This window comes from Dama dama, chromosome 23 (genome assembly GCF_033118175.1).
Source record: "Dama dama isolate Ldn47 chromosome 23, ASM3311817v1, whole genome shotgun sequence".
Lineage (NCBI taxonomy): Eukaryota > Metazoa > Chordata > Mammalia > Artiodactyla > Cervidae > Dama > Dama dama.
The window spans coordinates 20,034,105-20,062,007 of record NC_083703.1 but is presented as its reverse complement, the minus strand read 5'-3'; the positions used below and the strand labels follow the sequence as shown (position 1 = coordinate 20,062,007).

At 36.3% G+C, this 27,903-nt stretch overlaps 1 protein-coding gene across 15 annotated transcripts in view; it reads right to left on the bottom strand.

Annotated features, from left to right (window-relative positions):
* PARD3 (par-3 family cell polarity regulator) overlaps positions 1-27,903 on the bottom strand; it is a 557,182-nt gene that overhangs the window by 214,599 nt on the left and 314,680 nt on the right. For 10 of the 15 annotated variants that reach the window (XR_009690004.1, XM_061126148.1, XM_061126154.1 and 7 more), the window contains 7 exons: positions 26,833-26,958; positions 25,443-25,822; positions 21,150-21,289; positions 18,252-18,380; positions 15,922-15,960; positions 5,793-5,981; positions 4,265-4,435 (listed from right to left, as the gene is read on the bottom strand). Coding sequence is in view for 14 of the 15 variants with exons in the window: in XM_061126148.1 (XP_060982131.1) it covers positions 4,265-4,435; positions 5,793-5,981; positions 15,922-15,960; positions 18,252-18,380; positions 21,150-21,289; positions 25,443-25,822; positions 26,833-26,958 (1,174 nt within the window). In the remaining variant the exon portion in view is untranslated. The remainder of the gene's footprint in view (positions 1-4,264; positions 4,436-5,792; positions 5,982-15,921; positions 15,961-18,251; positions 18,381-21,149; positions 21,290-25,442; positions 25,823-26,832; positions 26,959-27,903) is intronic. The other 5 variants (XM_061126150.1, XM_061126155.1, XM_061126158.1 and 2 more) reach the window with 1 other exon arrangement.

The following is a 27,903-nucleotide window of genomic DNA, read 5'->3' as shown; positions in this document are numbered from 1 at the left end:
GCACACGGCATCAGACCCTCTCACGTGCCTAAGGGATGGACACCTTGCTTCTCAATTTCTTAAATCACTTGCTGGCATTAAGCACATCATTTGACCTCCCTGTGTTTATTTCTTCACACATAAAGAGAATCATAAATGATACCTTTGGCTCCTTTCTGTTCTAACATAGCTTTCTAATTCTAAGAGGATTAAACTGAGAGAGAGAATTCATTTTAAAGTAGCCCTTGGTCAGTTCAGTGAGTTTTGACAAATTGATAAATTCATGTAACATACACCTCTCTTTGGATAAAGGGCGTTCCCATTACCTTATTAAATTCCTCCCTATTATTTCCCACTCAGTCCCAACTTGCTCAAAAGCAACCAATGATATTTTCACCCTAGTTTTCCCAGTTCTAGATTTTCATATAAATTAAATAATGTTAATAATATTAGTAACAGTATAAAAAATTAATAATCCCAATTGATATCAGCTCATTCATAGCTATAAAAATGCTTGCTTGGATGATTAACAAGAGCTTATTAAATCTATAGGCCAATTTGAGAAAACTGATACTTCAATGATACTGAATCGTCTAATCATGTATCACTCTACTAATTTCGATCTAACTTAATTCTTCAGCAATGTTTTATAGAATTACGAGTACAGAGACTACCTGCATTGTTCAATTCATCCCAAAGTATTTTACAGTTTTTGATATATAGAACAGGATCAGCTTGCTTTGAGGGAAGACGGGCTTTACTGCAGTGTACACAAAACAGGTAGAGGGGGAAATCCTCCAGGGAGCTGCAACACAGAGCCCTGCTAGGTGACGGGGCAACTGCAGGGGATGCAGGAGAGTGGGGAGGAGAGATTCCAGAAGAGGAGGTGACAGAGACAAGAAAGGCAGCTGAGAGGTCAGAGTCACCCCAGATTTCCAGCTTCTACAATTGAAGAACCAGTGCAGCTATTTCTTTGAGGAAGGACAAAGGTCGATGAAGAACTCGAAGAGGAACTCAAGGAGAAAAAAGCATAGGTGCCTCAGAGACACACCAGTAGACGTCTCCACTGAAGAGGGGGATCTGGAACTAGAGTAGGGCCCTGAGATGGTAACATGATCACAGGATTCATCACAACGAACGCAGTACCCGAACACCAGGGAATAAAGGTCTCCCAGGGAGCGTGTGCAGAAGACACAGCCTAGGAAATGCCCTGAAGAATACTAGCCAATAAAGGAACAGGCAGAAGAGAGCAACCTTAGAGGAAACAGAAGGGCCAGACTGAAGTAGGAGAAAAACGGAGAGAACTGACAGGAAAGGATTCAAGAACAAGGCAGCATTCACAGACTCCTGAGAAGTCAAGAGGAAGAGACTGAGAAACATCTTTTAGAAAATGTCTCAAATGTGCTGTATGGACACAAAGAACACAGAACTGCAGGGGAAGATGTACCTAGTGCAAAGAGTTGCCAATTTTTTTTTTTTTTTTTTTGGCCATACCACACAGAATGTGGGATCTTAGTTCCCTGACCAGAGATCAAACCTGCACCGCCTGCTTTGGAAGCCCTGAATCTTAATCACAAGACTCCTAGGAAATTCCCCAGAGTTGCTAATTTTTAAAGAAAACATATTGAGATAACATACAGCACTTCCCACATATAAGAGAGGGCAGGGAAAGATGTGACAAAGCACAAAAGTCGAGCTTTTGGCAAATTTTCATCTTCTTTAGCTTGAAATTAAGTATGCAAACCCTTGATTTAAAGATGAGTCAGTGAAATAAAGTTCTGTGATACTGTCCAAGGCTGGACTACACAGCTGACGGATAGACCCAGAAGGAAGGAACTTAGCACATTATTCTGGTTTGAGGTTCATGCATGACAAGACAAGCTCTGGTTACATCAATATTTACGGTAACATAATTTACACATACCCTCTCGGTAATTCAGGGAGATGTTTCTCCAAAGGTAATATATAATATAAGTACAACAGCAGCAAAATCATGTCTTAAGACTTATGGGAAGCTGAAATGAGCTCTCTGTCTTCATATAATTCTTTAGTTAAATCCTGACAGTACAAAAGGCTTTTCACTGGTATTACAAAGACAGCACAGCACTTGTGATAAGATTTTTTTTTATCTAATTGCTTTAGAAGCTTACTCTATCCTAAGAAATAGTAATAACCAGCAATGTGTGAAAGTGATACCATAAAGAATATTGAATATTAAAGTCTATTACTGCCTACTGCCGTTGTTCCTTTATTTAGATCATTTTCATTCACATAAATTCATATGTAGAAGTGAATGAGACAAAAAGATATTGTGGTGGGATTTCAATTCTATGCATCTCATAGGGCGACAGGGGATCAAATCAGTGCCTTTATCAAAGCATTTTCAGGCTAGCCCAGGTTTGTTTGGGGAACGAGACGGAGTCACCTGAACCAAATAAAAGCATGGCTAGATTCAGGACGCTGACCTTGGGTCTGTTTCTTACAGTCTAAGTGCCCATATAATATTTCAATGCTTTTCTCTAAGGAAACTTTGAGAAGGTGATAAGAATATGATATATTGTCCAGAAGAACATCCAGGGATGGAACCCCCACCTGTTCTTTTTGTTTGTTTTTTATTTGCACCGGGTCTTAGTTTCGGCATGTGGGATCTAGTTCCCTGACCAGGAATCAAACCCAGACTCCCTGCACTGGGAGATTGGAATCTCAGTGACTGGACCACCAGGGAAGTCCCCCAGTGTTTTTACTCACCGCTATACCCCCAGGATCTAACACATTTTCTCAATGACCATCTGTCTAATGAATACAGTCTTAGGGAAAATGAAATTCTTCCATTTTTGAAAAAGACCTAATAAAGAACAATGTGTCTTGTGAACTAACTGTGGAGATAGCATTACAGGACTTACATTTAAAACATCAGTGAATGATTTGGAAACCAATAAAAATTATCATTCAAGAAAATCAATCCAGTAGCCTAGTCTGAGGGACTAGCATTTATATTTATCATAAGAAAGCAAATGTTTTACTTTTCACAGTTTTCCACTCTGAGGTTTCTAGTTAAGGTGACACTCTTCTCTTGCTGTTGTGGAAATTAATTTGTTAATTAGCATTAAGTCATTCTTCATTTGGAAAATAAAAATGTAAAAATGAGTCTATGGTCAATAATTTTTCAAAAATCTGTCACCTCTCCACTGACTACCCCCTGAGCTCAAAGGTATGTTGCAAAATCCAGTTATATTAATGGATTGGATGAGCCATCATCATGACCTGAAAAACTTTCTTTATATATTTAACACATAAATATATATTTATATTTCTTAATTTTAAAATTAAGAAAAACACCTAAGCAGGTTAGGTATACTTTCCAGTTTGTGCAATTTGCTAAACATTTTCTCTTAGTTGATTTAAAAGTGTGGGGAGTTGAACATCAATAAAAAGAAAAACAACAAACAATACTTTCAGCAAGCAGGTCCTACCTCTTTCCTATAGATGGCACATACTTCATAAAATGTCTTTAAAAAATGTTGGTTTTTTTTTCAGGTTCTAATATTCATTAACAAATCTATATTTAATTCCCTTTAAATTTTCAAATGCTCTGCTAATGAAACATAAATAGTATGTTTCTACTTGGTATGTTTTTGCTATTTGGGAAAACAAAAGCTCACGTCCTTCAGGAAAGAAAACCGTCCCACTCACACCTGGTTAGACACAGCACAGGTGCAGAACCCACCATGGTTTCATGCAGCAGGTATCACTGAAAAGCAGGCTCTTCAGAGGAAAATGCCCAGCCCTACAGTAAAGGATGAAGCGGGTTAGGAGTGGGAAGGGAGGCTTCCATTTCTGACCACATGACAAGAGAAACGGACTCTCCCCCTTGAGGGACTTTGCAAGGCACCCAGACTAGATAAGCAAGGGATCAAGCAATTGTCGCATCAACATTTTTCCCTCCTGGTTCAACACTGATGAACAGAAGAGAAACTGGACTCTGAGCAGGAATGTGTGGCTTTGTTTCCAAGGTGTGAACCCAGCTAAATAAAGGTGTCTTCCAAATCCTGGCATTAACTGTTGAGGTGGCATTAGAAATATTACTGCATGTTTAGGAATATTTTGATCACAGAATTAAGAAAATAAATCACAATCTAATGACAATGAAATAAACTCTAGCCACCAGAGATAACTGAGAACCTTTTGAGGTAAAGCCCAGGGACCTGTAATTCTTTGTTCAATGTTAGGACAGAACCTGGTACTACGGCCACTTCAGATGCCTTTTGTCTTTCTCATTCTTTACCTCAGTGCATTTGCTTATTCTCCTCGCCACAATGAGCTGGATCATTCCTCGCTTGTTCCCTTCAGTGGACATGGACCTCCGGAGGGTTTCCATGGCATCCTGGTTTGTCTTGCCCAACAGGGATTCTCCATTCACTGCTATCAGTTGATCATTCACCCGAAGCCTCCCATCCTGGGAAGGAAGCAGGTAAAAATAAATGCCATTAAATAATCTGTGATAAAAGAAGCTGCTTTCCCCTTCGTTAAAAAAATAAAATGAAAACAAAGCAAAAAAGCAAAAACAAAAAAGGGGAGAGGGGGACACTTTAATACTAATGGATTATGCCCAATTGAACACTAGCATAATAATGTGTATGCAGCCCTTGCAGCCTGTGTCTACTTCAATCATTTATACATTTGTAAGTCAAGTCATTATCATAATCTATTTACCAAAATAGCATACTAATTCAAAGGACACAAAGTGATTACTTTCCTGCTTCCACAGACACCCAGAGAGGTTATTTACAACCCAAGACGGGCAAAAGCTCCAGGCTATTAGACAATTGCAGAGAAGAGTAGCACCCCCTAAGCAGACAGCCAGGACATTTTCTCTCCTCTGGGAAACAGAAGTGACCCAAGAGAGGGGAGGGGAGAGAAGAGGGAGGGATTAACCTTTCCTGTCAGGCAGGTCTGTGCCAGAACCTGAGCTAAGTCTCTGCAAAGATAATCTTCATTTCACTAGCATGAATATGGGCTGTGAACTCAGAGATCAAAAATGAGGAGCTGAAGATAAGACTTGCATCCCCAAAGGAAACATCACTGAGATTTCACTAGTTGTTTGATCCTGTTTGGGGTATTAGACAAAAAGACAGAAAATATTTAAGTGTTACAGGGGATCAGAATACACCATCCCAAAACACACCACTTTGACATAGGGATTATTCTCAGCGGAAGGCAAGTGAGAAATGTCAGACACGGAGAGAAGGCTGCGTCCTCCCTGCCTCTGGCTGAACCCAGGGTAGAAGGTCCTCCTTGTGAAGGTGCTGGTTCTCTTCTCTCTAACCTGCAAGTGGAGAACGACCCTCACACCAGAGACACAGACTTACTGAGATGCGTCTTCAGAAACAAACCTTATAAAAGGAGACTCTTCTTCCACGGGTTTCCTTCAGAGGTTTACCATCCCACAATTGACTGCCCCTGGAAGCCCAAACTGTCTCTCTTTGTCTAATCCCTACTCTACAATTTATCACCATTTGCTAAAATGGTACACAAGCTTCTAAATCTAACTGCTTCCTTAGGTTTTAGGTTTTCACTTCTTCCTGGGGAGCCCCCATACACATAAAATTGGAAATTTTACCATCAGTAAAATTTGTAAACTTTTTCTCCTATTAATCTGTTTTCTGTCGGTTTACTTCACAGGCCACAGAAACAAACGTACATAAGGAAGAGGAATGATTTCACCCCAACCATTTAAATGTTTCCAAGGAATGGGGCTATAAATTAAACATTTGTGAGTGCGCACAAGCTTGATAAGACTGACATTGGCTTACCTTCGATGCTGCTCCTCCATTAATAATGGACTTGACAAAGATTCCCAAATCTGCGTGGTTCTCTTTCGACCGGTTACCTTTGACACTGACGCCAAGACCGGCAGATCCTGAATCATTCAGCGGAACTTCAAACGTCAGAAATTCCCGGGTGCCGTCGGGTGTGAGAACGGTATCCTCATCTTCTGCTTTCTAACAGGAAACAAAATTGCACAGCTATATTCCAGTGTTTCTGCTATTTTGAAGGACTGCTAATGAGCAGTTCTTTAATTATAACAGGCACAGTATTTCCACAGAAGTTCCACAACAGGATCCATGATAACAGCGCATGCTGCACCCCTTCCAGATGATTCCTGGAGCCAGCTGCTAATATTTTTATGTGACACTTGTTTCAATATTGAAACAAACCTAAATCAGAGTCTGAGAAATTTAGGAGAAAAAATGTAGCAGAAGGACTAAAGACATGTAGATCCTTAGAGTTTTGGTTTGTTTTTGTTTTTCGTGGGGGGTTTTCATCTGTTTATATGTTCTAAACCACAGGAGAAAAACAGAAACAGCAGGAAATCAAAATAAATAAATATAACTCATTTGTCCCTTTTTTTTTTTTTTTTTAATTGTTGTGAATAGAATGGAATGGAGTGGCATGGCATGGTGTAGAAGAGGACCAAATGGACTGCATTTAGGGAGACTGGGCACTGTTTCACAGAAATTTGAGAAGTGTGTGTATATACACATATGAGAGAGAGCCAGAAGAAGAGAAAGACAGAGAGACAAAGAGAAATACTGCTACTGCTAAGTCACTTCAGTCGTGTCCAACTCTGTGCGACCCCATAGACGGCAGCCCACCAGGCTCCCCCGTCCCTGGGATTCTCCAGGCAAGAACAATGGAGTGGGTTGCCATTTCCTTCTCCAATGCATGAAAGGGAAAAGTGAAAGTGAAGTCGCTCAGTCGTGTCTGACTCTTAGCGACCCCATGGACTGTAGCCCACTAGGCTCCTCCATCCATGGGATTTTCCAGGCAAGAGTACTGGAGTGGGGTGCCACTGCCTTCTCCGTGTCCCTTTGTTTTTCACTAGGAATTTTCAATGTTATTAATAGCTTAATGTTCATTAGGGTGTATCATTTTACTCAAACAACAACAAATACTGATGATACAAAGTCAGCAGAAAAAGGGGTTCATTTTCAGAGAGTTGCTAGAGAGTTTTAACCTTCAACATTTGTGAGACAAAGCAGAGATAAATAACTTTGGAGAAATTTTTTTTTCCACAGTACTGTATGACACATACTACAGCTGGTGGATATTATTCAAGCAATATTATTTAATTAAAGAGTTGTATATGCCGACCTTGATTTCATAATAGTAGACATCCAGTGCATAAGGAGACTGCGACAGAACCCAACACATTTGAGATGCATAAACTTTTGCCCAGCTCCTCCCAAAAAGCAAGGAGCAAGTGAATGCTTCAGATATAACCTGATGAGACGCAGTGTGATGACATGTAAGTATATTGGACACCGGAAGAGGAGGTCCTCTGCCTTCTGTAATCCTTGGTAGTGTTCCCAACTCTATGCTGGCCATCTCCAAATAGGTGAGGCCCGAATTCTTTATCAAGTTCAGCATTTCCAACCACAAAATAGACATGGGGCACAAGTTCTTTAAATCACAACTAAATGCCTCATCTAGACTTACAAGTTTTCTTCCTTCTCTTTTCGTACTTTTGGAATATTTCTCCAGCATTATCAAAATACTGAGATTATCAAAATACGCTTGAAGAATGGTTAAACATCTAACGGTACTTAATGAGATTGGACTATAAGGCATGCTTTGAAGATTGCACTCTTAAGAAATGTTCAGTTACACATGTGTAAGCCCACTGCAGAGCACTGAAACTGTGGGTAGACTTCAGCTTTTTTCTTTGCATCTCAACAGATTTTTTAAAATTTTCTAATAATTATCAAAATTAACATAATAATATAAAATAATTTTTTAAAGGCATTTAGAAAGTTAACATCCAATCTGAGATATCTCAATCAGATGAAATAATTTTTGGAAGTACAGAGTTTATCAGTAAGAGTCTTTTTTTTAGATTATCATAATACAAGAGGTACGTTATCCAAATCCACAATAATGTGGTTCTTTGTTGTTTCTAACTTACTAATATTCAATGCCAACATTCTCTGTGCCATCTGAAAAGACAGCCTCAAAGTCATCAGGACAAGGTATGCTTAAAAAAAAAAAAAAAACTCTAATATATTAAAAATAGGAAAATCATATAATAATGAATATTCTTAAAAGAACTTGAAAAGATACAGAGGAATAGTATGTTAACTATACAAAGTACCAGAATCAAAATAAAAACTATACCTGTGCATTATAAAAGCCTTCTTACATTTAAAATATTCCCAGAGAATAATTACAGCTCAAATAAAATCAATGGATTGGGGAAAAATAAACATTAAACACTCTATTAAAATACTGACATCATATTTACTATGCGAAAGTATCTTTATATATTTGTTTTGCTCTATAAATTTTATTTTCATCCATATGGTTCAAAATGATTGGAGAGCATAAATAAAAACCTTGCATGAATAAACATAGCTACCTTAATATAAAATGTTTCTGAAGTCTGAAATACAAAATAGTATCAGAACACAATACAGTCCCTCTACTTTAAATTCAGAGGAAACTGAAAGATAAAATTCACTTTGTGAATCAGAACCAGTACTTATATTCCTGGGAAAATTGCATTTGAAAAACCAATACAATGTTGTAAAGTAAATTAATTAATTTAAAAAAAAAGACACAGAAACCAAAGACAGTCCCTTACAAGGGCATTTTTAAGTCTCATCATTCAGTACCTTTATCTGCCTCAAATCTGGAAGGTTCTTAATTGTCACTTACTGATATGTAGCTTCAGCTTGACTTCTTAATGTTTACTTATATTGACATTTCCATAATGTTCTACTAAGACTTAAAATTTTCATTTTTCTTCTCCTCCAAAAATCAAGATAAGGAGCTGACTGAATATGTGAACAGAAATTTTAATCAAGTTCAAATCACTTTCTGACATGTTGCCCTGCTCTGAACCTGTTTTAAAGGAGACTGTATTCTCCATGGAAAAGTTTCATTTCTTATGAAAACTGCAGGATGGAAGTAACACTCTTTTCCAGCTTTCTTATCGAGTCTTAAGTCATTATTGTCATTAAAAACATTTAAGTGAGAGATTGTACTTTTCATTTGATACAGTATTATTAATCCATTTCGCTCTTGACATAAGACTGAAATTAACGCCAGCTTTTAGAACTTAATTCTCCGGCAGCAAAATGTTTTTAAAAAATTTGCTCTTCAAAAACTATTTCAAAGTCTACTTTATAGAGAATTTTTCCAAAAATCTTACTAGTATGGGGATCTCTTCATTCTGATACAAGGAGAAGCTAATTTTCTATCATCTTCAATTGTTACTCCATCCAGATTCTGTACTGTATCAACTGTTTCTTGAGTCAAGTTTTTTCCTAAAGAAACACAATAAATATTTTGCTTCCCTTTAATTTGCTCCTTAAGCCATTTGGACATGCATGTCACTCAAATACACATCATGTCCCTCAAATACACATCATGTCCCTCATATGCATACATGTGACTTTTTTCCATCCATACAATCTGGCGTATTTTCCCTTAGCCATTACTCCATAGGCATTTTTGCCTTCAAATGTCCAAAAAAAAGAGCATTTTTGCTAAGCATATTAGAAACAGAAAAAGCATAGACAGTATGAAGACTATTTATTTTCCCACTAATCCTCAGATGGCAGAAAAGATGCACACATATGTGCAGCGAGACAGAAAAAGAGCCACAAGTGATCTGCACTAAAGCCTAGCTTTCCTTTCTGCCCCAAACAACAGTCCCAATAGCTGAGGGGACACAGCTGGCCCACAGGCCACTCTGAGCCTGCAGTTAATCTGCAAACTTGGTAGCAAGGAAGTAGAAGTTGATTATATTATGTGGCCAAAACATGATCATTGGGCAGGGATTAGCAATGGGATGGGGAAGACAGGTAGGGCTGAAAACTTTATGATGGATCTTACAAAATAAGTACAGCATCATATTCTCATGCCTAACTTGAGTTTTCACACAAATTAAAGACAGAATACACTAACACAACATCTAGAGTTTAAATAATATGCAAGTATAGCAGACAAATAATAATAACCATTTACAGTTTTAATCAAGAGCAGGATTTTTTTAAGTAAGAGATGGTACTGTGTTTATATTTTTTGCATAAAGGAATAACCCTACAGTTTAAGCTATAGATTTTATTTTATCCCATATGCAAGATGAATGTTTATGCATGATATTTGTGCTGCTATTTTAAGGTCAATTACTCTTATTAGCAAAGTTAAAATGTCACATCTGGTTTTATGTGCTCTTTTCTAATTCAAACAGTAGATCTAAAATAAATAACATTTAAAAAATTTTTTAATGTTTTGCTTGATGCTACAAATACTGAGGAGGGGGAAAAAAGGCTTTTTTTTTTTTTTTACAGTTGTTACATTACAGTTGTTAATCTGTAATGTAAAGCAAGAAAAATCATTTCTCAAAGAAATCCCACAAACCCAAATTGAGGGACATTTTCAAAGTAATTTGCTCTTCAAAAATGAAAACCAAAGATAAACGGAAGAAATGCTCTGGATTAAGAAAGACTAAAGAGACATGACAACTAGATGCCACGGGTGATTGGACAGTGGAAACTGGACCAGAATTTGATGCATATGTATTCATTCGTTTGTTCACATCTGCACACCATGAAGGACACTAACTGAGACAACAGGATACAACCCTGTTAAGTCAATGTTGACTTCATGGCTTTGATGACTATAACCTGGTTACATGCGAAAATGTCATTCTTTAGGATACACACACTGAAAGGTTTACAGATGAAGGGGAATTATGTCTACAATTTATCTCAATTCTGAAAAAAATCATATAGTGGAAAGGAAAGATGGAGATATTAGAGGGAGAGAGAGGGAAGAATGCAAGAAAATTACATGTCAAATGTGGTTAAATATTAACAAAAAGACAAATATACTGGAGCTCCTCAGGCTATTCTCGAAACTTTTCTGAAAGAATGATGCTTCAGAATAAAAATTACACATAGTAATTAATACAGAATAGTATTGCTATATCTAAAACAGTCCTTATTTTTAATACAGACATTACTACCAATATAATCTTTAAAATGACATGAGTTCAATAGCAAAAACAAAACACAGAATAAATTTTAAAAATAATTTTTATCACTCTACCATTAAAGGATGACAATAAAAAATAACTAAGATATATTTCCCAAGGGAAAATACACCAAACATTAGGAAACCTTTAACTTACTTTAGTGAAAGTAGGGAATTTCAAATGAATCCCCTAAAAATGGATACAGATTTATTATACAAAATCATTACTATTTTTGTAAGATCATGAAAATATCATTCTATCCCAATCTTGGAATAAGATTGTTTTAAAGTAAGTTTGAATCATTTGAATTGAAAAGTTTTTCACTGAATCATGACTTTAAGCTTGAGTACTTAAAGCACTAGAAATACCACATATTTTATAAAATTCTTTGTGATAACAGCAGCATTTGATGGTCAAAGCCAAACTATAATGATTAGTTTAACATATGATTACTTTAACATATGATTAGGTTAACATATGATTAATGTGTGATAGCAGAAATCTTCAACAAAAACTCAAATTAGAGAATTTTGTATTCTTCCATCAGTGTTAGCCAGGAGAGCCCATGTTTGATGATCAGAAATGTTTGATGATCAGTTTATCCCAAAGAATTTATACAAGGCTTTGAATGAAGAAGTACCAACCCACAATTCAACCCCCCATTAGGTTCGCTATGTGCTTTGTCTTACTTTGGACTATTTTCTCCCCAGCTTTCTTGAGATATATTTGACACATAACACTGTGTAAGTTTAAGATGTACAAAGTGTTCACTAGGTACTTTTATATATTGCAAAACAATCAACACTATAGTTTAGCTAACACACCTCCATCACCTCACAAAACTACATTTTTTTGTGGTGAGAACATTTAAGATCTACTGTCTTAGCAATTTTTGAGTATACAACACAGTATTATTAGCTATAATCACCATGCTCTACATTAGACCTCCAGAATTTACTCATCCTATAAATAGTAGAAGTTTATACTCTTTGACCATTATCTCCTTTCCCTCACTCTCCTGATCCTCCAGCCCACCATTCTTATCTCTGTCAGTGTGCAGGTCTTTCATCTCCTTGGTAAATTTATTCCTAAGTATTTTCAGGGGGGTGGGGGGGAGATCCTATTATAAATGGGATCGTTTTCTTACTTTACACGGTAGGCTCTACTTGATCTACCACAACCATTACATTAATAAGCCTAGGGCCAGACTTAGACTGATTAGCTCATTAATTTTCCAGATCAAGATTATAAACTATCAGTTAGCTTATCCCCAAATTTCCTCAGTGTATCCTTGCAGCTTCTACAGGGAGATTCCCCTGGCTCTGCCAGGGATCCCAAGTGGAGATTCCATGAATGTTAAATTTTTGACCTTTAAGCATGTTTCATATCTTATCTCTATGCTCTAGCATCATCTCTAAAAACTATTATTTTCTAAAGCCCTACTTAAATCCAGTAGCTCTGAATTTGTTTTACATACAATGATATTCTTACATGGATCTTAGAAAGAGCTCTTGGGGCCTTCCTACACAGTTTTGCACTGTCCTTTGAAGCCTGAGGAAGAAATTGGCACTTTGGTAAATTAAGGCCTGATAACCTGTAGGTAACCTCACTACTTCATTGTGATGCTTAATTTTGTGTCCACTTGGAAGGTGTTTTGTGATAAGATTAACATTTAAATTTGTGAATCTGAATAAAACAGATTACCGTCCATATCATCCAATCAGTTAAAGAACAGAGAGACCGGCCTGCCTGAGTAAGGGGGATTCTCAAGCAGACTGTCTCTGGACTTCATCCATGCTGTGGACTCTCTTAGGTCTCTGCTGGCCCACACTGCAGACTCAGGCTTCCCAGCCTTCATAATCATACAAACCAATTCCTTATAATGAGTCTCTCTATAACTATCTACACATCCCGCTGGTCCTGTTTCTCTGGAGAACCCTGGCTAGTACATACATGTATTATCTTGTCCAACCTGGATGAGCACAAAAATAAACTATCAAGTGAATAAACTTTCCAAAGGCAAGGAGTTTGTCATGGAATAAGTGACCTTGAGCCTATGCTAAATAATTGAGCTTTTCGTCTAATTTTGAATGGATAACCTAAAACTCAGTAGGGTTTCTAGCTACACACTCTGGCTAATTAAAACAAAATTTAGAAGATGTACAAGAAACCCAAGTCTCAGGTATTTAAAAGGTCGATCAGCCATTGGTACAGCTTGGCTCATCTACCTAAATGACCTTTTTTTACAATTTCTAAGACTTAACCAGTTCTGGGAGTCATTGTGATCAACTAATTGGGCTTTAGGGCATTCCATTCTCGAGGTGCTTACAATCACCTGAAAGTTTAACAAATATAATGTCAGAGAACTTCACTTTGTGAATGAATTTAAGACTTGCCACCAAAAGGTAGAGAGAGACCCTGAAAGCCAATTTTTAAACTGAAATTTTAACATAAAACCTTTAACAGCCCAAAATGGTTTTGCCTGTCAAAAGTAGAAAGAGAGACCCAGGTGTGAGACGACCAAACAAAAAACTATAAACTAAAAAGAAAACATTTAGACCAAAAAGAAAAAAACAAATTTACCTTTTTTTACCTAGCTTGGAAAACCCTTGTCAGAAACAATCTCCATTTGCAATCTCAAGTCAGATTCACATATACACATACCATCGCTTGTTCAGGTGCCTGAATTGGCATTTGCTCTGGCATGCTATCATGACCACAAAAGAGTTGGGGTGAGGCCCAGAATAGAGGGCACCTGGACATTCTCCATGGAATACCACCTTTAAAGCCAAAGCTGCTTCTTCCCAGTGGTGATCAAAAACTTCAGAGCTAATCCTCAATTTCCTCACCAGGACTGATTACATGTTTCAAAAGAACACGCTTATCTTTACTGCTTATGGCATCATTCTCCATCTCAGATCATCTTAGGCATTAACAGATATAGTTTATTTGTGATGCCATTCTCTTTTCCAAGAAAGTTCTATGACATTAAGATTCCAAACACCAAACAGTGGTTCTTCACCTAAGGAACACACTGCAAAATACTTCCCACTTTTAATATCTATCTTGCAACTCTTTCATGGTGCAGTTACTGCTATACAAGTTTTTTAATACATATAAACAAACCCATCAATCTGCTCTTTTAGGACATTTTGACTTTGTCATGCCAGGACAACCGTTCACTAGCCAAATTTAACACAGAAATTTTTCACATATTTCCTCAATTCTTTTTGGTATGTTTTTAGATTTAATTTCATAATCAATTGAGATTTACTTTTTTATGGTGAATAAAAAGGAATCTAAATTTTTTAAGTCAATGGCCAATTGTTCTAAATACTAAATAAACCACTCTTTACCACTATTTTGAAATGCCTCCTTTAACAAACATGCACACACATGTAAACACTGGGACCGCTTCCATCATCAATGTGTTTAAATTATCTACTTGTCTGTTCCTACAACAACATCATGCTATTTCAAGTGCTTAGCTTTATAGTACATTTTGCTAGCATTGTTGTTTGTTAAAATAGGAAATAAAAAAGACATTCTTAAGCCCTACTTGATTCTTTAGAATTAATCTGTGTCTGATTTTCCCTCAAACTACCCCAGCCACAACCACACACACACACCCCCCACTGTGATTTTGATTAACTATCACAGACCTATTGATTTAATGGATGAAAAATGGAGCCTATGAATTTCCTACAACCTATACTTATAAACATGTGATACTCTCCAGGTTGTTTCCTGACTTTTCTCTAAGGTCTGATTATTCATACATTTTTTGTAACGATGGAATATTTGAAAATGATATTTTGCTTGTTTATTAGGTTCAAAGCTGTCTGGCTATGAATGTGTCAATGAAAATTAAATTATGTTATACTATATTTTAATAGTGTTAATATGTCATTCAGATTCATCATATTCTTATATTATTTGTCTAACATGCCAAATTTTGAAAAATACATACTAGCATTACCCACTGTAGATATGGTTTTGCAAATTTCCATTTTCTCCACAAGGGTTTGAGAATGACATGTTTTTGTGCTGTGATGTTTAACGTATAAAATATCCTGTCTGTTAGATTTTCTACTGGATGATATCATGTGTCAACATAAAATACCCTCTCTTTTTTTCCCCATGTAATGCATCCACATACACAAAAAGATAAGCTTAGAAACTAATATGGCAATTCGTTCTCTTTCATTATGTTAGTACTGCCTGCTTATTCTTTTATTTTCAGCCTATATTAAGATTTGTCTTCTAAACACCTATTTTTGCATTTTAATCAAAGCTGTGAAAACTTACTTCTGTTAGGGGAATTTTTATTCCCATATAAAATGTCATAATAACTGATAATAAATTTAAAAAATTATTAAATATGTTATTATGACAATACGTTTAGTCTAACTGCTGACATATTTTAGTTTTCCTATTTATGACACATTTTTATGCCTTATAGTCCTTCCTATTTTTTTTACTTGGGCTTTCTTTTTTCTTTTTTTCATTTTTGTAGCCAGTTATAATATAGCACTTCACAATTCATAAAATACTTTCCATATATAGATGTATGTGTCATATATATATGTGTGTGGGTGTGTGTATATGAAATTATAAAACTCAGCAATTTTAGTCCCTCTTATTACGCAGGTGAATAAGAGAGTCTTTAACGTCTGTTTTTTAGCCCTGTCTGATCAAAAAATAATCATGAAATAGTCTTCATTTGGGATAGTAGCAATAAGTCACTTAAGGCAAGACCAGTTTAGGATTTAATAAATTTATGTAGGATCTATTATGAGCCAGGAAAAGAGAGGACAAGTAACTTCATAATTAATTAGTAAGAAGTTAGTTCAATTTATCTTTCCAACATCTCTGCATCCTGCAAAAGACAAAGCTCTTACCGTTTCTTTTGGAATCTGCATCTGGCTTGGCTCTGCATTCTAGAAGAATTGAAGAAAAACATAAATACAGACTGACCAAAGCCACCTTCAACACACAGGGAGACAAAGCTTTACTTTCAAGGAAAAATTGTTTTTTCTTAAAATCAACAAAATATATAGAGGGTGATCAATTATGGTTGATATATTACTCTGCCTTGCAAAGTTTCATTGATATGGTTATGTTATCTTGTGTGTGTGTGTGCACGCTGCAGGGAGTGGTTCTTTAAAAATTTTTCTCTAGATGTAAATTTTTAGTTGCTCATTTGGAGTACATCATGAATTTATTACTGGGAGGAAAACAAATCCCACAAAACTGCTTCTCTATTCCTGGCACTGTTTCTAATTTTGTTTTCTAATTTTCCTAACTAAGTCTAAATTATAAAGTATATTGTAATTTGATAGCTAGGCCAAATAATAACAGTCTGAACCACAGTCTGAACCACAAGCATTATACTTTATAATATTACACAGGTTATAAATGTGATATGGTTTTCATGTACTATAGAGTTGCTTTAATTAATATAGTTATATGGTTGACTTACTAAAAAGGTAACTATTGATAAATTTTGCTTTAGACATAGAATTTAAATATAAACACCCCAAAGAAAGGAAAAGTGTTCTGTTAACTGGATTGAAAGATCATTTTAAACACCACCCCCCACCTTTAAGTTTTTAGAATTTTCTTTTTTAAATCTTGTATAGCAGCTGCAATGTGAATAATAAACTGACGGCCTACTGGCTCACTCCTTAATGAAAAGCTCACAAGCAATAAATTAAATAACCAAGAAAAAAAAAGAAGGCAGCAGAAGGGGAAAACAGAAGCCTGGAAGATCAAACTTGGGCCAGGAGAACCTGATTAACCTTAAGCTGGTCTATGCTGGCAGAAACTCAGGAAAGGCGGTAAGAGCAGCAGTTAAGCTTTGGCAACCTAATAATGCCAACTATCACCCAGGCTCAGATACACTGAGGAAGGACTAAAGCTTCATTGCATAGAAAGTTCAGTCTTTTTTTTTTTTTAAGTGCTCATTTACAATTTAATAGAGACAACTCCAGATTTAGGATCAGGTGGCATTTTAAGCACAAAATTGGATAACAGTGGGGGGAAATGGAAAACTGAATTTAAATTGAGAAATAATGCATTAAACATTTTTAAACAGAAATAAAGAAGTTTTTGTCATTTCTTAACATCTATTTAAAACACAAGTGTTCAGTTTTTAGCCCTATCACAATCTGAAATTTCCATGAAATCACAGTAAATTGTCAATGTGTGTGTCACCAAGGGATGAGATATTCCCATGACTAAAATTTATTTGTTTTATAATAAAGGAAAATTTTTACTAACCATGACACATCTATATTTGAAGGATTAGCCTAAGAGAATTAGGGTAATCAGAAGAATTTTGAAACTGCATCCCTAAAACCTACCCACTCTAGTATATATGGATTAATTATTGTTTAGATAAAGTTAAAAGCTATCTGAAAGACAGGTCAAATGTCCTAAAATGACCCAAGAGGAATATCTTTTGAAATATATCAAATACCACTTGTTTTTGAAGTAAATTGATTTTCCTACTACATTAAAACAAAAAAATGAAGGTAATTACTTATATTACCAAGAACCATGTCAATTTAATATACATATTTCACTCACACCAATACTACATAAATACCAGTATCTAATATTTAGATACACTGACATATGTATAAAAAGTGAAATAAATAGTTTGCAAACAAATCCCTTTTCATTTATGTCATTCCAAATAATGTCTATATTAGGAATTAATGGCCCCAGGGCTTCTTGCATCTTAGGTCTTTTTACTTTCACTAAGACTATTTAATTAAGGCCCTCTTTTCCATACAGCAGTAAGCAAGCATCTTTATTTGGCTTAGCTACATGTACCATGAAAACTTGAAATATGAAAATTTGTCATATGTAGTGGAGAATATGGCAAGCTTTCAACAACAGCCTTTGAAGTGACAGTTATGGAATAATCGACATCTCTGTATTCAATCAGTCCATCTAAAAGTGTTCAGTAATAAACATTTGCTGTCCTAGAAAATATTCCTGCAATTTGATTTTCAAATATTCCTGCATGCAACATTGCGGATATTTATTTCCAAAACGGAGGAAATGTGAGGAAAGAAAGCTTATATTATGTTAAGGCTGAAAGATATATAAAATATAGAAATGGCTTGGAAAATGTTTTAATAAACATTGGCTAGCAGGTAGCTAGCCCAGATCACTGACTCATGTGTGTCAGAAACCATTCATCTGCTCTGAAGTTACACACCAGTTCCCTTGGGTGGAAGGCATCTTCTTGGCGAAAGACCAGAAGGCTCACAGTCCCTTCCATCTTGGTGCTTCTCAACAAGGAAACAACTTCCTCCTGGGATTTGCCTGCTAGATCGACTCCATTAACCTAAAACAAACAAAAAGTTCTCAGCGACGATACCATGCAAACAGATTAACAGGAGATGAGACACATTCTAGAACTGATCATGTCTGCGATGGAACAAGACTCATTGCATGGTACCTTCTGCCCTGATCTGGTAACCACCAGGCTGCTAGGGCTAATAATGAAAGGCATACCAGTTATCCTGAAGCAAGGCAGGAAACAGTCACTCTTTCAGATCTCATCAATAAATCAAAAGCATCGCCACCAGCACATTAACAAGTAACCAGAGACACAAATATATCTACAATGCCACATTGGCACAAAACTTCCTATTTTTGAACTGAGATTCCATGATGCACTTGTTCATCACAGATTTTCTTATATCAAAATTTAAAAGTGCCACCCTTACAGGGGTAGTAAAACACACTAAAAATATTTTGGTAAAAGCATCTTAGCTTTCATTGAAATGTTACTGAAAATTATGACAATAACTTTTTATCACTAAATAGCAAACATAGAAGAAGAATCTCTATAAAATAATATTTTTGGAGGGCAAGCAGTATTTCATCTCAAGATTTTTCAATGTTTTAAGAGAATTCTACCAGGAAAAAAAAAGACAGAGATAGACTTTAAACAACCACATCCTGGGGAATCTCATCATTGTTGTAGAAAGTATAATAACATTATCAGCAACATGACATAGCTAACAGAAATGAGAATGGAAATTTCTTTTAAAAAGTATCCTATAATACTCTCTTCAGACAGAAATAACATTGAGTTAAGGCAATTAAGTGTATCACTTAAATAGTAACATCAAAACTTTCCTGTAGTTAAAATATGTTTTGGAACCTTTTGGTAGTAACAGGTTTAAAGAAAGCAAAAATATTCTAGATCATTTTTAAAAATTAATCACATGATACTTGTTTTAAATGTACAGGCTTGAAAATATCGATACTCAGAAAACTTTTTGCCCACGGAACTGCTGATATTCTGTAGATATAACTATGGATACTAGATAATTAAGTTAAAATATGCTTGACAGCTAGAGAAAAGAAAGCGCAATTCTGAAGAGGTACAGGTCACAGGCCCTTCCATTCCTCAAAAGGTAGAGCAAAAGCCTCCATAATGTGTCACAAGTAAAGCGATTACATGATGAAAGGGAGACACAAAAATAAAGTGATTACCTTCGGCAAGGAAGAAGGCGGGGGGCCATGCAGGGAGAGGCAGGGAAGAGGGAGACAGGGACACAGACTGTTTTTTTTTATTTAGGGGCAAAAAATAATCAGGCTCATGTCCCAGATGAGACACTTCCTAAATGAAACAAGCTACAACTACAAATGGGGACTAATACCCACCCTCACTCATAGCCTGAGGACGAGAGCCTCTTTCAGGAAACAATACCAGAAACACAATTTTTACTCAAACCTTTCTTTTCATTGGGCTTCTATCTGTATCCCTTTAAAATGTAGTATGCTAACAGACAAAGAGGAAAGAGGAAGATTGAAGGAATCTAAGCCTAAAATGTATATGCGGGAAAAAATCTGGAAACTATTCCTTGGTTTCATACTGTTCAAAAAATCTTTAGGAGGAGAGCTAGAGCTGGAGAGATTCAAGTTACATATGAGACTACAAGTTAAGAAAAAAGGACAACATCATAAACATTTACCTTAATATATTTTTAAAGTACAGTTGATTTACAGCATTGTATTAATTTCTGATATACAGCAAAGTGAGTTAGTTATACACATATATATATTCTTTTTTAAAATAACCTTTTCCAACTCCATGGTCCCCATGCAGAAGGCACAGGTTCAATCCCTGGTTGGGGAACTAAGATCCCACATGTGCACAGTGCAGCCAAGAAAAGAAAATACTCTTTTCCAAAGAAGGCATATATGGCTATGTACAGTTGATTCACTTTGCTCTACTGTGGATATTAACATAACACTGTAAAGCAACTATACTTCAATGAAAAAAATTTTTAAATAATAAAATAAATACTCTTTTCCATTATAGTTTATCATGAGATATTGAATATAGTTCTCTGTGTTGTACACTAGGACCTTGTTGTTTACCCCTTCCATATATTTAACATTAGTATTTGAATGCACTTACCACTAAAAATACAGACTGTTTCCTAAGGAAAACACTAAGAAAAACCACTAATAAGGTACCCTCTTTCTCAATCATTTTCACCTTAATTTCTACATGCACAAAACTCATGCAAACAGAAATTAGCCATCCTATGTATGTCAAAGATAGCCTCAAAGACCAATGAACTGAAACCCATGGGGTACAGAAAGGAAACTTTGAAAAACTATCTTTTTTTTTCCCCCTGACATTTGATTTTTATGTCTCAATTCATTCTCCACGCTGACATTTCCAAATTTCCTTGTTCTTCTCATCAAGACACACTGTTTTCATTTACTTCATTTGTCTCTGCTCTGATTCCAGAGGAGATAACATTTCTATACTGCCAGACATAAATTTAAAGTCATCCAGAAATATAACCTAACAGACACTGTACTTACATAATGACAAATGTTATGTTATCTCATAAACCAAATGTCCAAGTAACTAAAAATTTATGAGTGAACTAAATGAAAGACATTTCTCATCAAATAACAAGGAGAAATGTAAAACTGAAGCGGAAATACATTGTTTTAGGATGCATACTACTTCTAAAATATATAATTTAATTTCAAATTTTATGAAGATGTTAGGAAAACCTTGACCCTTAAAAAGAGAGCTTTTCAAGAATTATGGAACTTGGGATGCAGAGAAGCCACTCACCTCTATGAGTCTATCACCAGCCTTCAGCCGGCCATCTTGGATGGCAGCACCCCTCGGGAGGATGTTTTTCACATAAATTGGTGCTGAGCCACCTATTGTTACATCCCTGGAAGTGATGCTGAATCCCAAACCTTCTGTACCTGAATGTATAACAGGTAAAAAAAAAAAAAAAAAAAAAAAAGTGAGATTTCACAGGTAAATAAAGGTTTTGCTATTATTCTCTACTTCATCTTGACATTTTGTAATTTTCACACAGGTATCCATTTCTTTTAATACTTTAAAATTTTTAATAGATTTTCAAAATATACTAAATTGTGGCAGGTTTAAATGGTACATATATGAAGATTCATTAGTCTAAGAAGAAATGGGAACATACTCAGACAGGTGAAAATAATATACAAATATGCCTGCTGAATGTTTTTAAATCATTGATTATGGAAATAAACAATTTCTACACACACACACACAAAACAAACCCTTCTGTTAAAATTCATAGTATCTCAAATATCAAGGGTTATTGTGAAATAATGGTATTCAGATTTGAAGGGTAGGCAGTAAAGAAAAGGAAGAGAACAAGTCCAGGGAGACGGAAAAGAAACAGTGAAATGTTTCTAGATATGGATAACAGGACCTCCCCAAACTGACAGGATAAACCATATTATCTTTGCCTCCTTCTTTGCTAATTCACCTAAATCTTACCATGTATATTTCTTTAAAACAAAAAAAGCAAATTGCCGATCTGAGATCATAGTTACCAAGTCTGAGGATCACCATGTAATGCTTAAAGATACTGAAACCAATGAGACAATTACCCATCACTGTGCTGGTTTGTATAATTTCAATTCCAGGCTCTTTGGCAGCTTTCTCAACAGGCACCCTTATAAGTTCAATACAGTGAAAAGTTCAATGCAATAAGTTCAATATCAATGAAACCAACAATGCAGCGAGTCAGAATAACTCAGGATAAAGTGTGGAGATAATGACAAATTTCTATTGATTCACAGAATTTTTATCTCTTCCAATGAGGATTAATTTCTACCAGAGTTTCTTAAAGAGTTACTTTTTAATTCCAGTTAAAATGACATGAGAACAAATACTTGTTCATAAAGGAAAAATAAAGATATTTGTAAAGGGGTGAAAAATCTTTATAGAAGAATTCATTAATTGGATGTAGCACTCAGTAAAAAATGGTAAGTAAGGGTTTGAATCTCTAGATAAACAAACATCCATGGGAAAATAAATATGAATTAAAATGTGGGTTAAAGAAGAAACAAAGTAGAAATGAAAGAGACACAGAAGTACAGAACAGACTTTTGAACTCTGTGGGAGAAGGTGAGGGTGGGATGTTTTGAAAGAACAGCATGTATATTATCTATGGTGAAACAGATCACCAGCCCAGGTGGGATGCATGAGACAAGTGCTCGGGCCTGGTGCACTGGGAAGACCCAGGGGAATCGGGTGGAGAGGGAGGTGGGAGGGGGGATCGGGATGGGGAATACGTGTAAATCTATGGCTGATTCATATCAATGTATGACAAAACCCACTGAAATGTTGTGAAGTAATTAGCCTCCAACTAATAAAAAAAAATAAAATAAAATAAAAAAATAAATTAAAAAAAGAAGAAGAAACAAAGTAGAAATGAAAAAAAACATGGTACTTATAACAAAACCTACTGTAAATATTCTCAAATTCAAACAAAACATTCATTTATTTCAAGTCTGAAATCACTTTAATGTGCCTGGGCTGTTAATTTCTTAAGTCTTCTGTGAAGAGTTGAATGGCATATTGTCTACATGAAATTTTCCTAATTATTCTGCTGGGACTTTTCCATATGTCTCTGTGCTTTCATGAAACTCTAATGACTTGCAATAACATTTATTAAGAAAGAATTCTAAATGATTCTCCTTCTGTAATATTAATTTCTATGAACTACAAAGACTGATTGTTGTATGAACCTCAATACTATTAAAATATCAGCAATAACCCCTAAATCTGTAAGCCAAAAGTTCAGACAATGACCTTTCAAGGAAAGATAAATAGATATCAATTTTCATTTAGCAAAGCCAACAAAACATTTTGCACTGACTGAAATAGATCACTGACCTTCTCCTCTGACTTTATTAAAAAGCTAATTTCTACAAAAGAGCAGGGTACTTGAGAATGCCAAAATGACAATAAATATTAAGAAATCATAATTATGGAAGGAAGTACATAGGAGCTATTCTCTTTTGACATGTTATATGACATAGTTCCAAAACTATGCCAAAGAATCATTATAACGATTGACCTCAGTTTATAAAGAGCTTCTGTCATTCAAATTGTATCAGTTAACTCTGAATTGAATTTAAAGTTTAACACTGACAAACACTATGTTTTTGATGTACTTCCCTAAATATGTTAAGTGCAACAATAATTAGAAAAAAATAGTATCTATTAACTAGAATGAAAGCCTGTTCAACTTCAATCACTAAAGCATCTATATTTAGTACTAATCAAAGACAATGAGCATTCTTTGCCACTGTTGTTTAGAGTGAACATAGTTTTTTTTTTTTTTTACAAAATATTTGTAAGTACTGGCAGAATGCACAGGCAGTTTCTGCCTTTTGCCATACATTCTCATATTTAATAAGCTAAAATCAAGCCAGATCTATGATGCTCCATATCAATTATATAACTCAAGGTCAGAAAAATGTTTAAAAGAAAACCATTATTTCTATTTTATGTTGATCGAGCATAATCTTCCTAAATTAGCTTCTGTAACATAGGCAATTAGCTTCTGTAATACATATAATCAGATATTTTTAAATATTATCAAAATAAACTATTCATTTCTGTATTCAAAAGAGTGATTCTTTTAATGGAAAATAAAATTTCACTTCATTTAAAAAGTTCATACTAGATCATAAGGTGGTAATATAATAATTGTATGGGAAACTGTAATTAAACAATGAATATGCCTATATCAGAGTAAAAAGGTAGAGATACTTAAGAACTAACATCTCTATGACAATTGAAAATATTCTTCCTCTGTTGAGAGACCCCCAAGCAGAATTTTATGTTGTATACAACTCTATTTGTGTTCCTTGATATGCTTTTGCTTAAAAACCAAGTCCTGTCATTTACCTGATATTCCTGTATTAACAGGAGGAGAAGAGTTTAAGCTGATATGATTCTGTATTTGTAAGGGGCTTCAAAAGTGGAGTGAGGCTGTCAATTCCTGATCAGGTCAACCAAGTATTTGGAGGTTAAAAAAGCCAGTCACCAGAAAGAAGGCTTTTGTGGTTCACATAAAGTCCAGTGAAAGGTATGATTTAGGAAGGAAATAGGAATCTCAGAGTTTACAGCATCGGAAACCCTACACCAGATGAAAAGAAGAATGGTCTCAGTGTCAGGATAGGGAAAAGGTTCTAGTAAGAATCTGCCACCAATGGCCACGTGACTTGCAGCCATCACTCAACCTCTCTTGGGTTCCTTTCCAACTAACCATGGGAGATGGTTGACCTCATAAAAGGAGACACATTCTTTATAATGACACCATTTTGAGGGACATGATTTAAAAACACATAAAAATGCTCAGCTAGAAGGGATGATTAATGGCAGCATCTGGAGGGGACAGTGACAGGGAGTCAGAAAAGAGCCTAGCAGTTTGCTTGCTCTGATTCATGGGGAAGGTCAGAGCAGACACACACGTCCCCTAGCACGCAGGGATTCCTCATCTGCAGGTGGAGATCCTTACAAAACACAATGATGTAAGGCATGGGTGAAGTATTAGCCAGGGCCACTCCGATTCTCCTTGGCACATTAAGAAAGGGAAGCAACAGGATATTCCAGAAGAGCAGGAGACAAGGGACCAGGGGCCTCGCTTCTCAGCATTCCACCAGGAATCACCCATAGCTTCAAAGGAATCAATCCCTTCCCATCACCGAAAGACAGACCCAAAGTGGAGGAAGGGCCTCTGGTTCTCTTGGACATCAAATGGGGCACTCAAAACAGTCAAAGCCTCCCTGTTGCTTTGGGCTTGATGGTAACATCCTGAATCCCATTTCCTTCACTGTCAACAGTTGTACTGCAGTCATAACCACTACCCCTTTCCTAGAAACATCTGGTTTATAGCCTTATCCTCTGAACTTGTACGTGTAAATTTTTATACAGCAAAGGGAATCTGAAAAGCATGAAAAAACACAACTTGAAATACTTTCTTTAAAAGTCATGTCAGTTGTAATAATGAGATAAGACTTAAGGTGCTTGGGGTTAGTTGACAGAAAGCTGACTTGACGGGAAGATCAGTTGTACCTTTCTTGAGCTGGATGTTAAGCTTCTTGCCTATTTTTTTGGTGTTGTAACCACTGCTGGGACTGAACACATGGTGTGCTGCCAGGGCAGGAGCGGCAGGGGGCTTTCCCGAGGGCTGCGCGCTCTGAGGTAGGAGTCGGGGGTGAGGGTCCACGTGCTCAGGTGGGGGGTTCAGCCGGGACGCCCTGGGCAGAGCCTGCGGCCCCGCGCTGGTCACACCCCTGTGATCCACATGCTGGCTGTCCGGGCTGAAGCGGCTCGAGTAGTAATTGTTCCTCTCGCTTTGGGACAGTTGTTCATACTGCTCTTTATTGGCTGCGGGAACCACATGGAACCAAATGATGGATGTCCGCATGGCTTGGCGAAACATGTGTTGTGCTCTGGGTTTGAGGAAGAATGGAAAGTTAGCAAAAAAAGACTGGCAGACTCGAAGGTATTATGAACTTAATTACATATATGCATTAAGCAACAAGAATGGACACACTTTGTTGAAACTAAAAACAACCCCAATATAAATTTTAATTCTCACATTAAAAATGACAAAACTATCTACAACTACAGTTGAAATGCTGGGTCCTGCACTGTCAATCATTCGGTTATACTGTAGCTTTAAGCATAAGAGGTATTATCATTTCAATATTAAGAGAAATTAAATATAACCTCTCTACAACATTATCCAATAGGACTTTTGAAAATCATTATTAAGTATTTCCTTGCAAGGAGACCAATCGAGTTTTTAAGGAAACATACTTAAAAATACACTTAGAAAACTATATAAAGTGACTATCCATTATTTATCAGAAAAATTAATCCAAGTCTCTACATGCAAAAAACCCCTCAAAAATGCCAACGCAGCTTCAGAGACCCAAGAGCAGTTGGTTGCAGTGCAATTCCCAGATCAGTATAAGAAGCTCCTCCATTTCATCTGGATCCCTAGTCAGGTCTTAAACCGGGTCCTCATGATTCCTGTTCATTCTTGCCTTATTTGATAGGAACTAGAGAATTTGTAGCTTTTTAATTGAGTAAGGGCTTGAATCAAGATAAGGAAAATCTGCCTGCTTGTCAAGTTATGTGTGACAAAGTTGGTAGTGTGAGCTAAAAGTATAATAAAAACTAGCAACCTGGTGAATTTTCCAGAAGGTGAGGAAGTTGCCAAATTGTAAAGCCTAAACTGGGCCCATAACATCTGAAGGAGTGCCGTTAGACTATAGTCTAATGGTAGTGATTACCTGGGGTTTGATGAAATTTTTAAAAGCTAGAGAATGGCAGAAAATTCCCCTCTCCAGCATGAAGGCACAGAGCACAGACACATGGTCCGAGGCACTCCCATCACCTGCACTCTGTCATGCCTGATGCAGAAAAGAGCAGCAATGAGGCAGCCCACACTTACTGTTCAAATCTTCTATTTCGAAGGTCGCCATCATTAATCCTGACAATGCAATCATTCTCATGAAAAAGGTTTTCTTGTTCAGCTTTACCACCTTTCTCCAATCGTTTTACTAATAACCCCAGGGTTCTGGAACATTAAGAATGCAAATAGTTACACATGTAATATTGCTACTGTGCACAATACCCTACTGCTTTAATGTTGGTATTATATTTACAAAGGCTGCCTAATAAAGGGGTGTATTAAATCGCTATTCAGACATTTTAGAATAACACCAACACAAAAATCATGATGGTATAAATGGTGCATAAAAAGGGATCTTTTCAATAAATATGAGCAATTGTTTCTGGAGTGTCAGAGTCATGCTTCTGAAATACAGTGTACACCTCTCTCTATGCTTACAAACGCTCCCAACACAGCCGGCCTAACGACTCAGTGGCTGAGGCAGCGGGCAGAGTGAATGAGCATGGATTAGTGAGCGGTCTGGCAGTCTTCTGTTTCACGCCAGCTGGTACAGTGCTGATGGCAACCCCATCTTTCCATGAAAGGAAAGGTAAGGAGGAGAAGCTGACCCGGGTGCATTGCACATTCGAGAAGGAGAATTGGGAAGATTTCAAAAATAGAAGAGTTTCCATTCCTGGCATCTGAATTTGATATTGCCTCATGTTCTGAAATTCAAAACTTGTTAGGTCTCCCAGAAGTACGTAATTTGTTGCCATTATTCCCTTTGGAAGAAAATAGGAAGCCAGGGACAAGTTCCAATCTTGGCAGTCACCATTCAGCTCTCAGTTAAGTCAAACTTCAAGTAGAAAGAAAAGCCCAAGTGAACTTTTAGAGACCAAGATGGAGGGGGAAAAAGATTACTGCAAATGTACTTGGTCTGGAGCACCAACTCCTTGACTGAGAGGATGGACGTCCTATATACCCCATAGAAGCAGCAAACGCCATATATGATCACAGCTTCATAAGTAACGGGAATCCTCACCTAGTCCTGATGCTCTGATTTACTGTGAAGATTAGCATCTATTCTGTATCATGATCATGTTGAAATTTTTATGAATTTATTTTCGGCTT